Source organism: Apteryx mantelli, chromosome 6 (genome assembly GCF_036417845.1).
Source record: "Apteryx mantelli isolate bAptMan1 chromosome 6, bAptMan1.hap1, whole genome shotgun sequence".
NCBI lineage: Eukaryota > Metazoa > Chordata > Aves > Apterygiformes > Apterygidae > Apteryx > Apteryx mantelli.
The window spans coordinates 32,474,764-32,492,033 of NC_089983.1; the positions used below are offsets into that span (position 1 = coordinate 32,474,764).

The 17,270-nt window shown below is 64.3% G+C and overlaps 2 protein-coding genes across 2 annotated transcripts in view; both read right to left on the reverse strand.

The window, feature by feature from the left end:
• Positions 1-582: 582 nt before the first annotated feature.
• GMPPA (GDP-mannose pyrophosphorylase A) lies at positions 583-5,646 on the reverse strand. Its single transcript, XM_067298632.1, has 12 exons — positions 5,607-5,646; positions 5,432-5,529; positions 5,249-5,352; positions 4,660-4,852; positions 4,411-4,470; positions 4,114-4,244; positions 3,155-3,289; positions 2,873-2,970; positions 2,658-2,704; positions 2,433-2,525; positions 2,174-2,342; positions 583-2,084 (listed from the first exon to the last, which is right to left on the reverse strand). Exons 1-12 carry the CDS (start codon positions 5,644-5,646, stop codon positions 1,984-1,986), a joined length of 1,269 nt encoding a protein of 422 aa, XP_067154733.1. The 3' UTR covers positions 583-1,983.
• SPEG (striated muscle enriched protein kinase) overlaps positions 5,454-17,270 on the reverse strand; it is a 46,641-nt gene continuing 34,824 nt past the window's right edge. The window contains exons 26-42 of the mRNA XM_067298633.1: positions 17,225-17,251; positions 16,806-16,958; positions 16,223-16,265; positions 16,066-16,134; positions 13,610-15,869; positions 13,284-13,436; positions 12,833-12,949; positions 12,553-12,720; positions 11,836-11,958; positions 11,075-11,239; positions 10,135-10,852; positions 9,687-9,926; positions 9,392-9,615; positions 8,853-8,928; positions 8,437-8,586; positions 6,338-8,082; positions 5,454-5,529 (exon numbers count right to left, since the gene is read on the reverse strand). Of these exons, the coding sequence (XP_067154734.1) occupies positions 7,875-8,082; positions 8,437-8,586; positions 8,853-8,928; positions 9,392-9,615; positions 9,687-9,926; positions 10,135-10,852; positions 11,075-11,239; positions 11,836-11,958; positions 12,553-12,720; positions 12,833-12,949; positions 13,284-13,436; positions 13,610-15,869; positions 16,066-16,134; positions 16,223-16,265; positions 16,806-16,958; positions 17,225-17,251 (4,894 nt within the window). The 3' untranslated portion in view covers positions 5,454-5,529; positions 6,338-7,874. The remainder of the gene's footprint in view (positions 5,530-6,337; positions 8,083-8,436; positions 8,587-8,852; positions 8,929-9,391; positions 9,616-9,686; positions 9,927-10,134; positions 10,853-11,074; positions 11,240-11,835; positions 11,959-12,552; positions 12,721-12,832; positions 12,950-13,283; positions 13,437-13,609; positions 15,870-16,065; positions 16,135-16,222; positions 16,266-16,805; positions 16,959-17,224; positions 17,252-17,270) is intronic.

The following is a 17,270-nucleotide window of genomic DNA, read 5'->3' on the forward strand; positions in this document are numbered from 1 at the left end:
GCTGGGGGCCAGGCAGGGTCTGGAGAGGACAAGCTGAGCCTCTCCTGCCCTGTCTCAGTGAGCTGGATGGGAATTCAGGTTACAGATGAAGCCTGCCCTGGATGTGAGAGGCCCCCTGTTCCAGCCCAGATGTTGGCCTCAAGTAATCAGAGCTGCTGCTAAGGGCAGGACAAGCTTAAGTATTTCCAGACTTCCTGGCACCTTAGCTGAGGCCCCTTTAACTCCTTCCTTCCCTCCAGCCCCAGGAGATGTAACCAGCACTGGAACGCACAGCCCTCCCTCAAAGACGGGGAAAGCTGGATTAAACTGGAATGGAGTGAGGGTCTGGGAAGGGCTTGTCCCCCAGATAACTCAGTATGAAGGATAGCCTGTAGCAGAACTTAAACCAGGCCTTATGAAACAGGAATGAACTGCCACATGACCATGTCCAGCAGCTGAACAACCTTTGTGCTAAAACCCAGGACTGATGTGGATACAGAGAAGAGAGAATTCAAGTACAGTCCTGAAAGTGAGCAAGTAACTTTGGCTCAGTTTCACACAGTTCACAGTTCACCAGAGGGAAAGGAAATTAGCACATCCAAGGCAGAGGCAAAACTGAAGGAGTTTAATGTGCTTGAAGTCAGGGAACAGCCTGCCCAGGACCACAGAAGAACTGGCACAGGAATGTACAGGGCTGGGAGCAAGGATTTACTGCAAATCCATTGAGCTGGGGTGGTACTGGATGGATGCAAAATCCCTAATGCAGTGCCTAGTTTAAGGTGAGAGGTGTGATAGGGCTCCTCAGCAGAGCATGGTGCTTTAGCACAGACCTCCCTGACAGGAGGAGAAGATGCAGATAAGTGGATAAGTAGCAACACTGGTTGCTGTAGTTGGAGTGTGTGAAGCTAAGCAGGGACTTTCCTTCGATAAAAGAACAGGTTTTTCAAGACAGGCAAGGCAGTAGCTCTCTGCCACCAGCATATACATAAAACAATTGCTCAGGTGCCCTGTGGATGTGGGAGACTGAAAACAGGGCTGGTGCAAGGGCAGACATGCAGTAAGACCCCAAGTTACAACCGTGCTGGTGGGAAGGAGGCTGACTGGCCCACCAGGGGGCAGGGGCCTGCTGCCATCACCCTGAGCTTTGCACAGGTCTGAGCCTGATGGGAACATGCTCTGCAGCACTGGTGGCTTTTCTGGCAGCCCTCTGGGATGTGGGCATTCCTGGAGAATGGGTGCTCTACACCAGCACCCAGGAGGAAGGTGGCTACAAAGATATATCAACTGGAAACAAAGTTGCTCCCTCCAAGGCCAGCAGAGCTCTCGGAGCACCCATGTGTCTGACTCTTGCACCAGTGCCCTTAGGACACCCTTGGCCTGCTCTCAGTTTTCACTGAGCCACTGGGGCCCAGCAGTAGGCAGGAGCCAGCTTGGAGCTGTTGCAATCACGCTGCTGAAATGAGGCTCTTGACAACAGCCTCGTGCAGGGAAGGTTGCCTACACAGAAGGGCAGGCAGATCCAAAGCTCCTCTGGCCTCTGAGAGATGGGCCAAGACCTTCTAGGGGCTTGCAGACAGTGAGTGGCATAGCACATAGAGAGCCAGGCCAGGGGTACTTAGTCCTCCCAGGCAACTAGGTGCTGCCCTTTGGTGGAGAAACAGCCAAAGCTACAGGCAGCAAGTGCTCTGCCCAGCAGCTTCAGCTCAGGGCTCCCTCTACAGGTGCACAGCAGCTGAACCATTGCCCTGCCCTAAAGGGTAATGTGCTGTCCTCAAAGCCTTCACCCTGCCCCAGGGCAGGCCCCTGGGCTGGGAGGGAAGCAGCACACAAGGCTGATGCGCACCAGCTTTAATGTCTGTCTGGAGCAGGAATCAGGCACTTGGAGGACTCCTGGCCTGCATTCACCACTCTGGGGAGGAGCTGGGAATCTCCCAGGATGCAAAAACCCTCTTCTGTGGGAGTCATGGGCTGGCACTAGCAGTCCCAACCCAGCAAGCGGCCGACTCACAGGATAATCTGGTTCTTGTAGCTGCGGCTCAGCTCCTTGTGGGGCAGGACGATGGAATTGAGGATGACCACCTCAGCAGGGATGGTGACACTGCAGCCTGCAGAGAGAGAATGAGTGGGGTCAGCAAGAAGGGGAAAAAGCTCTGCCTGGCCAGGGCTGCTGGGTGCAGGCAAGCCTAGGACATACCCAGGATTGTGATGGAAGGTGTGAGCTGTCCATCCCGAAAAAGGGTCTCACTGTCGATCTTAGCATAGGGATCATTGGGGTTGGGGTCACTAGGTGTTCCCTCAACTCGGGCCCAGCGCCCAATGGTGCTGTCCCAGCCCACGATAGTATTGAGAACGCAGGTGTGATCCTGGGGGGAGAGAGCAGTGGTGGATGAGGGGTGCTGCCCCATGGCAAGGGACTGGGGTACAGACATCCACCCTAGGACAATCATACTTACGTGCAGTGAGGCCCCATGCAGCACGATGGACTCACGCACACGCACACCAGCTCCCACTGTCACCCCCTTCCCAATAGAGACATTGGGGCCCAGCTGTGAGGACAGAGGAATGCGATCAGGTTGAGGACAGCAGTGACCTCAGCCTGCCACAACAGGAGACACCAAGCAGTGGGTAGCATTGCCCCAAGGCCACCCTGCTGCAGGGTCCCCCAGGTCTGCACTCACCACTGCACTGCTGTCGATAGAGGCTGTCGGGTGGATGTACACATTCCCTGCAACACAAAGCAGCTGCATGAGGGGAAGCAGCTTGCAGGAGCACCTATCTCTCAGATCAGAAGACCTGCTATGGGTCACACTTCCTCCCCGCCCTGCTCTGCCCTGTCCTGCATTGGGCAGCTCCCAGACAGTACCCAAGGCCACTCAGGGTGTCAGAAGGATACCTCGGATGATAGGGCCTCCAGGTTTGTTCTGGGCCAGTCTCTCTGGGTGGCACTGGCTGTACTGGTTCAGGTAAAGGCGGCTGGCATAGATAGCAGAGCTGGGGGAAGAAAAAGCAAAAGATTGCTACTGCTTCTCTGGCTCTATGAGGACAGAGGAGGGTCTGAACTCGGTACGTGCCACCCCCACGCAGCCTCAGAGCCCTGCCTAGTTACCCTCCTCTCCTAGCTCTGGTGCAGATCACTCAGTGCTCCTGCTACATGAACCCCAGGTCCACGCCTTACCCAGCTGATTTGATCTGGCTCCAGAAGCCGTCAGTTTTGTAGACGTAGAGTTTGCCACTCCCAGCCAGCGCCGTGAAGACGTCCTGCTCCAGCCGGATCACTTCTGCACGATGCCAGCCATTGGAGTTCTCCTCTCTGCAAGCAAAACACCCTTTAGACACCCACCCCAGCAGTGCCTCGGCCAAGGGGCCCAACAGCTACCCTTTCCAGATCTAGGGGGGCTCCTTGGTGATGGAGCTCTTCCTGGACTCCTTCCTAGCTGTGCATCTCTCCCCACAGAGGGGGACAGCCCCAGCTGTCAGGCCAGGCCTGCCCAGCCCTGCTGAGCCCCAGGACAGCAGAGGGACAAGGCCTTGCCAGCTGAAACAAGTTCTGAGCCAGAAACTGCAGTATGAGAGCACCACCCAGCCCTGGGTGCATGTGTTACAGATCTTGTCCCCCATTCCAGATGTGGCCACAGTAATCCCTGCACAGCTGGATTTGCACTGAGGTGGTGGCAGAGATGCCAGATGACAGGCCAGCTGAGAGGGTAGAGAGGGCTGGAAGGGGAAGCAGAGTGTTCCCCACTGAAAGGCTCGCTCACCCCTTTGTCCTGAGCTGTATGAGGATGGGGGGGAGGAAAGGAAGGCAGAGATGGGGAGCCCCAACCTGGCTGCAGACTGAGGTAGCCAGGAGGGGAGCAGCGCAGCAGGGGAGATGCACAAACAACAGTCTTGCGGAGCAGCCTGGAGCAGGGAGGAAAGCATGCGTTATTGCTAGCACGATCCGGTGCTGAGAGCAGCCAGCACAGACATAAAGGGAGACTTACCCAAGGTAAGGACAGCTGGTGCAGGATCAGGAAACGAGTGAGTGATGGCAGAGGAGGAGAGAAGACAGAGAAAGAATGGAAGATGAGTGTGCTGCTGCAGCCCCAGGAAGCAGTGGGGTGGGAGGGACGCAGGGCAGACAGGGGCACTCACAGCACTAGCTCCTGCTGGTTCCTCTGGAAGACATTGCCGATGTGCTGGAAGATGGTAGGTGTGAACAGGTAGATACCACAGTTAATAATCTCACTGACAAACGTGCTGGGCTTCTCAACATAGTGCAGAACCTGGAGGCAAGGGAGAGACATGAGTCCCAGGGCACAGCCCCCGCACCAGCCCCATGCCCAGCACCACACCCTCCGCCCCATCACAGCACGCTGGGAACACGTGCCCACACAGGCAGCGCAGCACCACCGCCCACACCATGCCCAGCTCCCCTAACCCCTCCAGTACCTCGTGCGTGTCCGCGTTAGCCACAATGCAGCCATAATTCAGAGCCTGTGTCCTGTTGGCCTGTGGAGACAGGATGTATTAGCAGCGGCGGAGCAGCAGGCATGGGGATACAGGGCCGACGGGACCCAGAGCTCACACCCAGACCCCATCTGCCACAGGAGCCCTTGGCTTCTAGACAAGTGTGTCCCAGAGCAATGCTGCTCCTCCGCTCCCCAGCACTGCCAGTGGGTTCCCAGCGCTGCTGCTCACCGTGGTGCCCAGAATGACAAAGCTGTGCATGTCGCCATGCTGCTGCCGGAAGTCCAGCATCTCCTGCAAGGGGAACTCAGAGCACACATCTGCATTGAGGACAAAGAAGGCCTCAGGACCACCCGACAGGATCTGGTCCCGGAAGTGATAGATGCCGCCACCCGTGCCCAGTGCCGCATACTCCTGGAGATACCTGCAAGCCAAGCGGGGAAGAGCAATGGCTTAGGGAAGCCAGTGTCTGGTGGCGCTGCCTGCAAGCAGGGCTGGGAGTGACTGAAAAGGGCCAGACGGACACGATCCTGCCAGGCAAAGAGGCAGTTCATGGCAGCTCTGGCACATGCGAAGGAGGCAGGAGCAGCAGCATCCAGCCAGGGCAGGGCCCGGGACAAGGGACGGAGAGTGGGCTGGGGACCCCTGAAGGCTGGCAGAGCTGGCGACAGGGGCCAGGATGCCCATCCACAATGGGACAAGGTGGGTCTGCCTGGCGGGCTCCCCCCCAGGGCAGTCGGGTGAGGGACAGAGCCAGGCTGGGCAGGACGGGCTCCTTGGCGGAGATGGACACGCCGAGGGCAGCAGGGCTCCTGCCCACCTGATGGGGATCTTGAACTCGTGCTGTGCCGACACCAGGAAGCGGCTGAGGGCCTCGTGGGGCTGGTAGAAGCCCATGAGCAGGATCTCCTTCATGCCGGGCACCTGGCGAGAGAGCAGAGGGGGGCTGGCAGCACCGGGGCCCCCGGCCGCCCCGCCACCGCCACCCCGGCCCCCGGCCTACCTTGGCACAGGCCTCGATGTGGTGCTGCACCATGGGCACGCCGGCCACCGGGAATAGCGGCTTGGGCACCTCGAAGGACAGCGGCCGGAACCGGGTCCCTGCGGAGGAGCGGCGGGTCAGCGGGCCCCGGGGCGAGGCCGCGGGCACACGCGGCGCCCCGGCGCCCCTTACCCACCCTTCTGGGGGCCCCCGATGAGGATCACCGCCTTCAGCATCGCGCCCGCCACCGGCCCGGCCCGGGCGCTGCCTGGCCCCGCTGCGGCCGGCGCACGGCTCCCGAGCAAGCCCGGTACGGTACGGCTCGGCTCGGCCCGCTCCGCCGCGGGGCCCCCGCCCGGCCCGGTGCCCTGCGCCCTGCGCAGCCCCGCCCCGGGCACTTCCGCACACGTATCCCGCCACGTCAGCGCGCGGGGCGGCGGGACCGGCAGCACCGAGCGGCACCGGCGCGCCGGGGCGGGGCTGTGTGACGTCACTCCGCGAGGCGGTGCTTCCGCCCCCTCCCCTTTCCCCCTTCCCGCCGCGCCCCGCCAGGGGGCGCCGCGCAGGAGGCGCCGGGAGGGGGAGGCGCGCGCATGCGCGTGGGGGCGGTGCCCGGGTGCGCGCGCGCCCACGCGCGTTTGCCGCGGGGGGACGGCTCCCCCCCACTCGCCCCGGGCCTCCGAGGCGCGTCCCGGCGGCGGCGTGAGCCCCAGCCCCGGCGGCGTGCGGAGCCCGTGGGCCGCGGCCCCGCGTGGGCCCCCTTCCCGCCGCGGCCCCATCCCCGCGCTGCAGCTTCCCCCGGCGGCCGGGACCGGCTTCCCGTCCCCCGCTGCGAGGCGCCCCACCGCGCCGGGGCCCGGCACTTTCACCCCCGCGAGCGCGGCCCCGCTGCGCCCGCTCCTCGGCGCGCCGGCCCGGCCCGCGTACCGGCACAGCTGCTGCAGCCCTTAATAGCTTTCCTGGCCCCTTCTCCAGCTTTCCAGCAAGCCTCTCAAACCAGCCGGACCGCGGGCTGGCTGCTGAGCCCCCTCTCCCTGGTTCAGCCCCGGGACCGCCCCCAGAGCCCCTCCTGGCCCAGGGGGTCCTGGCTGCGCCCTGCCCGCGCCGCGCTCCCGGCGGGGCGACGGCCCCGGCCCCTCCCAAGGACGGCTCCGAGACGCCACCGGCTGCTCAGGGCTTTTATTGCTGCTCTGGCACGTTGCTTGCTCCAAGCCACGCGGCCGTGGGCAACGCCGGAGCCCAGCAGAGAGGAGGGGGGAGGACGGGGACAGGGCCAGAGACCGCCCGGAGACCTTCTCACCAAAGTCAATAAATAAAGCCTTATCGCTACAGCAGCATCTGGAAGGCAGGTGCCCAAACGCTGCCCCTGTCCCCTGTCCGGGGCGCCCAGGCCACGCTGGTGCATCACGTCAAGACCCGGGGAGGCAAAGGGGGGCTGGTGAGGAGGGGACGCAGCCGGGGCTGGGGCGCGGGGCAGCGCAGGGCCCTGCCGCCGTAGCCGTGCCGTGGCTCGGGCCAGCGGTGGCCACGGGGGCTGCAGAGCCTTGCGCGGCCCCAGCCCCGAAGCAAGCGGTGAGCCCTGGGGTGCGCAGTGCGTGCACGCACGCGCGCGCGTGTGTGTGTGTGCAAGGGGAGGTGCATGGCTTGGCAAGGCACGTGTGGGGCTGTGCACGAGTGTGCGCACCAGGGGTGTGAGCGGGCAGGGGGTGCTGCGCAGGGGGGTGTAGGCGTGCACGGGGACGCGCTGGGGTTTTCGGGGACAGGGGTGGGTGTACGTGCACGTGTGTGCGAGCGTCTCTGCGTGGGAACTGGGGCTGTGCTGCTGCCCGCGGCACGGGGCTCCGGGCGGGCATCCGGCTGCAAGCTGGCCCCTCTCTGCAGAAACTGGTGGAGCAGCCTCAGTCCTCGGGTGCTCACATGCAAACCAGGGTGACTGCAGGCACCCCCAGGCCACGGTGGTGGCAGCTCTGGGAGGCCCAGGGCTGCTCCTCTCCCCGCCGTGCTGTGGCCAGAGGCAGCTGCAGGCTGCGGTGAAGGCATAAGGCTGAGCTGGACACCGCAGCAGCACCCACGTGGCGAGGCCGGCTCCCCGCCGACCGCATGGCGAGGGCTGGCCAAAGCGCCGGCGACTTTCCCACTCCCACCTGGGGCTTCCCTCGGCCCCCCCCATCCCCATCGCATCCTTCCCCATCCCTCAGCCACGTTCTCCATCCCTCCCAGCAACACTTCCTTCCAGCCGCCCGCAGCCCGGACCGGCTCGGGCAGCACCTCCTCTCGCCAATGAGGCTGCCCCATCCCCATCCCTCCCCAGCAGGCCCCGGCGCGGGCGCCTGCCGCCAGCGTCCTTGGCGGCAGTCTGTGAGGTACATGGGCTCATCCCGGCTCCTCGGCCGCCCCGTCCCGGGGCCCCTGGAATGTTCCTTCGGCTCCTCGGCGCCTCCGCAGCCGTGGCGAGGGCACCCGGCTACTGCGGCCCCGGCGGCTGGCCGCCCTGGTAGGAGCGGAGTAAGACCTTGTGCTTGGTGACGGCCTCGCCGCGGCGCCTCTGGTGCTCCACCAGGAACTCCTTGAGGCGGTTGGTGGTGAAGGTGAGGGTCTGGCGGCGCAGCTTCATCAGGTAGGCATCCTGGAGCCAGGCGTTGGCGAAGCAGTCCTTCACCGTGGGGCGGCTCCTGGGGCGGCACGGGTGGCGCAGCGTCAGGGCGCCTGCCACGGGCACGGGGACCCTCAGCCCCCCGGACCATCCCCAACCCAGCCACCACTGCTTCCCTTTGAGACCCAGTAAGTCCCAGCTCTCCCCCAGGGCAGGGATGGATCCTGGGGTCCTAAGGACCAGGAGATCCCAGAGCAGGTCTCCAAGAGCAGGGTTGGATGCCAGGCTCCTGGTACCCAGGAGATCCCAGGGCAAGGATGGATCCCAGGGGTCCCACTGATGACCACAGGCAAGTCTCTGGAGGGTCCTGTGGGGCAAGGAGCTGCCTGCCAGCCAGGGGCACACATCCTTGCTGGCTGGGCTGGACACTCACCAGGGGTGGACAGAGAGGACCTTGCGGATAAAGAGGGCAGCACTCTGCGAGACATTGGGGTAGAGCTTGAAGGCATCAAAGCGCCCTGCCAGGATGCGGTTCTCTGTCTCGACTGGGTCCAGTTCAAAGAACGGTGACCGCCCGCTGAGCCTGGGAGGACAGAGGGGTGGCATGGACTGGGGTGCTGGGGTGCCATCCTTCATGGCTCTGCCCCCTGCACGCCACAGTGGTGGGGGCACCGGAGACCCAGCACCCACCTCCCCCTGGTCAGCCATAGCTCCCCAGGGTGCCTTGGCCCCCAGGTGTGGCTAGGAAGGGCCTGCAGGGCTACGGCATCCCCCACAGCCCACCACCAAGGCTGGGGTTCCCCATGGTGCTGAGCCCTGGGGTGCTCACCCCCCATCTCCTCGTCTTACATGATGTAGGTGAGGACGCCAACACCCCAGACATCCGCTGCAGAGCCCACCGGGTCACCCTTCACCACTTCTGGCGCTGCGAGCAGGGGAGAAGGTCTGTCACACACACAGGGGAGTCCCAGTATCCCTGGCAGCCCACCCTCACACCCCCATCACTCCCAGCTGACACCCTAATGCCCCAACACAGCCCAGCACCTCCAAGGACAGCCCAACTGCCCCACTTACACCCCAACCCTCCCACAGAGCCCAGCAACCCTAAAGAAACCCCCCACAGATACCTCCAGCATCCCAGAGACTTCCCAACTTCCCCCATGGACACCTCAACTCCACCACAGTCCCAGGCCCCCCAGTGCTCTCTGCACAGGCACACACGCACATGACTGCAGGCACAAGCATGCCCCCCATCCCATCCCCATCCCCATCCCATTCTCACCCCATCCTCATCCCCACCCTATCTTCATCCCCATCCCAATCCATCCCCATCCCATCCCCACCCCACTCCATCCCCATCTCATGCACACTCCTCGTTCCCCACTCACACATGTACTCCAGGGTGCCCACGCGCCGCCCCAGCTGCCGCAGCATGAGGGGGTTGTAGGTCTGGGCGCTGCCGAAGTCGATGATCTTGAGGGCGTTCATACCCGAGACGACGACGTTGTCCGGCTTGATGTCGAGGTGCACGATGCGGCGGCCGTGCAGGTACTCAAGGCCCTGCAGGAGCTGCAGCACGTAGCTCACCACGTCGTCCTCTGAGTAGCGAAACCTGCGGGCAGGCGGTGTCATTGGGTGGCCCTGTGACCGGTGGCCCCACTGTGGCCTTGCGCCTTCCCGTACCTGTCCACAATGCTGTAGAGGATCTCCTTGCCCGCGCAGTTTTCGCAGATGAGCACCAGGTAGCGGGGGGTGATGTACGCCTCGTGCAAGGCCATGATGCGCTCGTGGTGCAGTGCCTTGAGGATCTCGTACTCCTGCAGCACGCTCTGCTTCCTCTCCGCCTCGTACGGCACGATCTTGGCCATGAAGTGCTTCCCCGTGGCGTTCTCCTTGCACAGCCGGATCACCCCGAACCGGCCTCTGCGGCACAGGGCAGCGCTCAGCCCCCCGAGCGTGGGGCACGGCCACCCGCATGCTGGCCCGGCGGGAGGGCTAGGGGGCAGCCCCAGGATTCACGGGGCAGTGCGCAGCCGTGGAGGGGCGCTTGGTGGTGGTGCCCCTGGAGCCGGGGCTTCTGGCAAGCAGCGACACCCCCCCCAGCAGAACATCCCATCCCACGGCTCCTCACCTCGCCTTCTCGTCCAGGAAGGTGTACGGCTTCTGGGGGATGCCCTGCCGCAGCGCCGTGCTGTCCTTGGCCTCTGGGGCCCCGCTTGGAGCAGGGGGTTCCTTGGAGGACGGGGTGATGGTGGGGGGTTCTTGCGCGGTGGGCGACACGGGAGGCGTTGAGACGAAGGAGGTCACCATGTAGGGGGGCATTTTCCGAGTGAGAGCAGCATTGGGGGTGGGAGCCAGCGTGGGGGCTGAGCTGGGAGTGGTCGATGCCGGGGAAATGGGGGCGAACTTGGAAGGGGATGGAGCACGGTGCTGGGGGGAGCCCCGGGCTGGGGCGAGGGCGGGCGAGATGCGGGCAGACGTGTCCGTGGGAGCCGAGGGGGAGTCGTGGGCAGGGGGCTCTGTGGGGGGCGAGGGGGCAGTCCGAGGAGGGGTGAACACCAGCTCTGGGGGCACGCACACGGTGATGTTGGGTGGCAGCTCTGGGGCCGGTGGTGGCCCCTGCTCGCGGGGTGCAGGCGGCTGCAGGTCCCCTGCCGAGACGCCTGCTTGTGGCGCCCGGCCTGGCTTGTGCGCAACTCCCTGGTGCTTGCGGGGCGGCGTGGTGGGGGGAGGCCCCACCGGCGGCGGTGGCTCTGGCTGCACCAGGGGCGTCTGGGTCGACTGGCTGGAGGCCACCTTCTTGGGTACGGGGACAGCGATGTCCTTCTTGGCAGGGGCAGCTCGGGCGTCTGCAGGGAGGAAAGGGAGGCGTGAACCGGGCACCAGGGAGGCCAGGAGCGGGATGGAGGCAGCGCCACGTTGTCTGAACCCCTGGGACTCAGAGCTGGCCAGAAACCCCCACAGCAGCCCCACACACCATCCCACGGCTGCCCCATACCTCGGGTCCCATGGGAACGGGCTATGGCGCAGCACTGCTGCGGGCTCTGCCCCATGGCAGAGCACTTGCTCACCTGCTGCCTCAAGGTGCACCTTGCCCGAGGGGGTGCTGTAGGGGCCCTGCCCAGCCTTGTTGACACAGGCCACCCGAAACTTGGCGGTGCTCCCGGGGGGCAGCTCCGTCACGTTGAAGTAGCAGTCGGCGATGCTGGTGCTGACGATCTTCCACTCGTGCTCTCCTGTCGGCGGAGGCAAGTGAGGGTCAGGCGGGGGGCAGCCTCCTGTCCCACACCCTGGGCCGCTCCCCAGGGCCACCAGCACCCCACCGAGCCCTGAAGGGCATCAAGGGACAGCAGTGAGACAGGGTCATGCCAGGGCAGCACAGCACAGTGGGCATTGTCCAAGACAGCAGGGACTTTTTGTGAGACCAGTTGCTGTTTTTCCAGATGTAGCTTCCAGAGAAGTATGAAATGTCTCAGTCCCTCTGGGGCATTTACCCTCCCAGGGTTTTTTCCCCCACGGGGTTGTCCATTAGCAGAAGCTAGCATGCAGGATGAATGTGCGGACGTTTCCCAGAAGCCATCCCATAACCATGGTGTCTCCAGTGTGGGCTTCAGACCCAAGAGGCCGGTTTGCAAGTGCATGGGGAGCAGGGGCAGCTGGGCTCTGCTCTGCCTGCCTTTGCCCAGCTCCTGCACCCTGGCCCTCAAACCCAAGGGTTTTAGCCAGGCCAGCAGGGAAGAGCTCGGCGGTGCCCCAGAGCAGGTGGCATGGGTCGGCCGGGAGCTGGACACATTCGGCAGGCCAGAGCACAGCTGGGGGCAGCTCCACATACCGTCCAGCTTGCGCTCCAGCGTGTAGGTGCAGGGGGCCTTGCTCTCCGCAGGCTTCCAGAGCACCAGCACCGTGTTCTTGTACTTCTGGGGGATCTCCGGGGTGCCTGGTCTCCCAGGGAGTCCTGCAAGGGGACAGACAGGGCAGGCTGGGGTGCCCAGCCAGGGGCAGGGCAGAGCAGCTGCAGAGCCAGGGCAGCACAGCATGTGGGCTCAGACACATGGGGCCTGGCTGGAGATGCCTATGAAAAACAGCCTATCCCTCCCTTAAAAGTCCCAGTCTCTTTTGCAGATGCTTGACGCTCTGGTGGTGCTCAGAGCTGGGACTGGAGCAAGGGAAGAGCAAGCCAGGGCTGGAGTGAGTAGGTGGGCTGGGGGCCACTGCAGCAAATGACAGCAGCAGAGTCAAAAGTAGTCTTGCTCCGATTAGCAGGAGATCCCAGGAGCTTGTGAGGGAAGGGTATGGGGCAGCTGTGATGGTCCCCGCACTGCCTTGGGGATGTGGAGAGCAGAGATCAAGTGACCTGCTCCAGTGGGTGCCCCCCAACGCTGGGGCTCTGCGCCACTGGCATCTGGGTTAACAGCCATGCCCAGAGTGTGTCTCTCCTGCCAGAGCTGGGCACCGAGCAGCTGGAGCAGGCAATCCCCAGGGCCTGGGATGTGCTTTGTCCCCTGTGGGGTGGCACCTCTGTCGCCCAACGTCTCCCCAGCATCCTTACGTGCCACAGCTAGCGTGCAGGAGCTGATGGCTGTGCCCAGGGTGTTGGCGGCTGCACACTCATAGAGCCCCGCGTCCTTCCTGGAGACCTTGGAGATGGTGAGCATCTGGCGGCCGTCCTTGCAGGAGACGATGTTCAGCACGTTGTCCGACTGCAGCGACCGCTTGTCTGCAAAGCGGAGCAGAGAGAGAGATGCAAGGCACCCTGCGCGTGTGCCTGTCGAGGCAGCACAGGTAGCCCCTGGGCCGTGGGCCCACACCACGCCGCGGCAGGCCCCCACCTTTCATCCAGACAATCCTGGGGGTTGGGCTGCCGGCAGGCAGGCAGCAGAGGGTCAGTGCGTCGCCCTCCAGCAGCACCTGGTCCTTCAGCTTGATGTGGAAAATGGGGGGGAAATCTGGAGAGCAGAGTGGGGCACAAGGGCAAGGTAAGGCTGGGGCGTCAGTGGGGCATGCAGGCAGAGCCCTGCAGGGACCTGTCCCCATCTCAGTCCCCATCTCTGCAGCTGCAGGCAGCACTCAGGGCTCTCCTCACCCTCAGGGATTGCCCTGGGGTCCCTGAGCCTGGCCATAAACCCCCTGAGCTGGGGAGCCAAACTGCAGAGAGGGGCTGTGAGCCCCAAGCACGGCTCCTGCACCTACTCCCCTGTGCCCCATCCCAGCCCAGCTCCTGTGGGTGCTGCCACGGCGGGTGGCAGGACTCTGACGTGTCCCCACCAGGGCTGTGCCTACCAGACTCGCTGCGCACGTGCTGCCGGCCAGCAATGGAGCCATCCTCCTGCAGCAGGCTGGATGGGATGTTGGGCTGTGAGGCCACCTTCTCCTTCTTGAGCCGGGACAGGCCCCAGCGTTCCCAGCGGGACCGTTTCTGGCTCTCACCGGCACCTATGGAGACCCGACCCACGTGTCAGAGGCAGTTGAGAGCTGGGGACAGGGGCAAGCTGGGGGTCTTGGGATGGCCATGCCCCGCTGCACCCAGTCCAGGGACCCTGGCAGGACAGGGTCCACCCCAGGGTGAGTGCCACCCACCAAGGGGTGCCAGCAGCCCCCCAGCTCACCTTTGGCAGAGGCGGAGGAGCGGGTGCTGCCCTCCGACTGCAGGGACTCGGAGGAGGGTGCGAGTGCCGGGTGGGGGCCCACCTGGTTCTGTGCTGTGATGCCCACCTGCCGCAGGCTCTCCCCTTCCGAATTGGCCCGACGGAGCAGGGACAGGCGCTTCTCTGGGTGCTCCTTGGCCGCTTCGTCCTCTGGCCGCTCGTCCGACAGGCTGCGCAGCCGCGAGGAGACACGGTCCATGGTGGCGCTGATCTTCCTCCGCACAGCCACCACCGGCAACTCGCTCTCGCTGGCACCCGGCTCCGACTTGAGGCTTTCTGAGTCCCTCCGATCCTTGGAGCTGCCCAAGCCCAGGCTCCAGGAGAAGCGGCGCCCACGTGTCGGGGTTTCTCCTCCTCCTTCTTCCCCCTTGGCCTTCTTCCTCTCTGCAGGCGGTGTCCGCTTGAGGCGCAGGCTCATCCTCCGGATGAAGCCACCATCCTTCTCCACCTCGTGCAGGTCCTGCACTGACTTGGACTTCTCTGCCAGGCTGGTGGGCCGGCTCTTGCGCAGCTCCAGGGGCACGCCGGCTGGCGTGGGCCGGTAGATGCCCTCATCACGGGATGAGGCGCTGGCCAAGTGCTGGTCCTCGGAGCGCGACCGGGTGAGGAGCTTCAGCCCGCGGCTGAGGGACGATTCCCGGCTCCTCTTGAACTTGGCCTCGAAGACCTCCTCTGAGTCGATGTCCTCGATGAGCAGGGAGCTGGAGGAGCCCATGGGCTTTGCCTCCCTCCTCTCTGCTGGTGCTGGTGCCGGGGGCTCAGCAGGGGCAGGTGTGGGGGGCTTGGGGGCTTCCTTGGCAGCTGGCTCCCCGACTCGCGTGGCTCCCATGACTTGCATGACCTCCGCATAGGAAGACATTTTGGGGGCTTGGGCACTGGGAGCAGAGGGCCCTGCCTGCTGTGGCATGGATGCTCTCGCCCCAGCAGCCCCCTCCCCAGGCCCCTTGCTGGCTCTGGTGGCTTCAGCCTTGGGGGGCACCTTCTCCTCATGCCCCTCGGCCACAGGTTTCTTCCCCACAGCGGCCACAGCCACTCTGGCTCCAGGTTGGCCCCGTTCCTCCGGCACGCGACTCCTCTCATGGGCAGCCTTGGCTGAAGGGGCCCGGGGGAAGGCAGTCTCCAGTGCAGGGGGCAACGGCTGGCTTCTGGCATCCCGTGGCATGTGGGGTCGGGCGTCGGAGAGGGCCGAGAGTGACGGGGACTCCTTAAGCCGCTGGGCCTCCATGTGAGCCATGGGGATCTCCAGGGGCGCCCCAGAGCGGCGGTGCCGGATGACGGGCTCGGCATCACCATGGCTGAAGGAGCTGCTCTTCTGCAGCAGGCGCTCCTGGGGGAAAAGCTGCGGCGAGGTGGCCTCGCTGGACGCCGCACGCACCAGCCGGGGCCCTGCTGGTGCCGGCTGCTCCAGCCGCGGTGGCCGCAGTACCTTCTTGTCGGGACTGACACCCAGCGTCTCCAGGAGGGGACCCCGCAGGCCACTGACCTTGCCGTCCATGGGGCTCCCCCGCAGCAGGCGCTGGCGCATCAGCTCCAGGCGCTGGGCATGGTCGTCCTCGCCCAGGCCCCCCTTCCGGCGGGGCAGCTCCATGGAGGCCGCTTTGGCTAGTGCCCTGCGGGGCTCCTGGCCCAGCTCGGCCCCCTCCTCAGCCCCCGGGGGGTGGCTGAGCAGCAGGGCACCATCAGCGGAGCTGCCTCGCTTCAGCTCGCCCCTTTGGGCTGCCCTGCGGGTGCTCTCCGGGGACTCCAGGCTGGAGCCTTTTCTCACAGCTTTGCGGGGATGCTCCGGCCGCTTCTGGGCCTCAGGGGCTTCCTCATCAGAGGAGCCGGGTGCCTCCGCCTCTGTGCAGGGCCACCGTGGCACTGCAGCCCTCGGCCTCTTCCCCAGGGCCACCACTGGTCTCCCTGCACCCTCGCTCTGCCACTCCATGGCGGACACGTCCCCTGGCACAGCTACCTCCTCCCGCAGCCCCTCGGCTGGCCCCATGGCCTCATCGTCCGTGGGGATCTCATTGAGTGACATACGGGAGCCGGAGAACTCCACCTGGTGTGGCATGGGGATGAAGGGTAGCTCGTCCAAGTCATCCGAGTCGGAGGAGGACGACAGAGCTGGAGACTCCTTGAGGTGCCGGGGCACTGCGATGGACAGGTGGTTGGATGTGTCCTCCAGCAGCTCAGGGATTGGCCGCAGCACCATGTTGCACTTGTAGCTGATCTGCGAGCGCTGCAAGGGGCAGTGAGGGCTGCATCAGGCCCAGGCAGATGGCCCAGCACCATATAGTCCAGTGCACAGCATCACCTAGCCCTCCACAGCACCCCATCCAGCCCGGCACATGGCATATCCCTAGCCAGCATCCCTCCTCACCCTGCCCAGCTCACAGCCCTGCCTTTACCTGCCCTTACCCTCCTCCTGCCTTTACCTGCCATTTCCGACGGGAAAGGAAGAGCTTTAGGTGGTCAGTGCTGATGACCTTCCCCTTGGCCAGCGTCTGCAAGAAGAGAGGAGAATATCATCGCACAGACCCTGCAGCTGCCTCAGAGGGATCCCACTGCCTCCAAGTCTCCGACCAGACTCACCTTGAACCAGGGGTGCTCCAGGGTCTGCTCTGCATTGGGTCTCCTGTGAACCAACACTGCCAGGTGAGAAACACCTGGGCTGGGGAACTTTGGCCAGCCAGGGGGAGGGCAGGAGGGTATGGCAGGTGGGTGTCCATGCTGCAAGTCCCACCCTCAGCAGGCTGAGCTGGGTGCACTGCCATGCATCCTTCCTGCCCTCAAGCACCCCAAAAATACATGAGTCACTACCGTCCCTTAAGCACAAGGTTCAAGCCGTAGGAGTAGCAATGTGGATGGGGAGAGCATCACCCTGAGCCAGGGCACGGGAATTGCACCCAGCTGCGCCCTTGCAGCCCCAGCAGGCCCCATCATCTGCATTGTGCTCTGTGCTGCCTTGACACGCCCAGGCACCCATCGCTGCCCAGGAATATGGCCCTGGGGTGCCCCCATGTGCAGCCCAACTTCCTCCCACCCAGCCCCACGCCCACCACTCCTCCGCCCCAGCCCTCTCCACTCCCTGCACACTCCCTATCCTGGAGCCCACTGTCCATGTGGCCAATGCCATGCGCTCTTGGGAGGGGACGGGGGTCCTCACACCACTCACAGCCTGTCGTTGACCAGCACTTTGATGACAAAGCCCTTGGCTTCCCGTGTGAGCCCCTGGAACATCCTCTCCTCGAAGGCCACGTTGTAATTGCGGATGTTCATCAGCGTGGTCTTGTCATTCTCGCCCACAAAGGGGGAGATCCCTGTGAGGCTGCCAAGGGAGGGGACATATCATCAAGCCATGGGGATATGGGGAACAGCATGGCAAGTTCTGGGGACACTGGGAACCGAGGGAAGGAGCCTGGACCCCAGCCCTAGTGCCACAGGGGAGGCCAAGCCAGGCCAGCCTGCAGTGGCTGTGAAGGAAGCTGAATTTGCAGCGAAGTGTGCATGACCCAGACCCCAGCACTGAAACTGCTAATGGAGCAGAAAGGGGGACCCTTCTGTGGCTCCCTGGGGGCATGATGAGGCACTTACCATAGGTAGGCGATGACCCCCACCGGCCTGCGGAGAGGAGAGCACA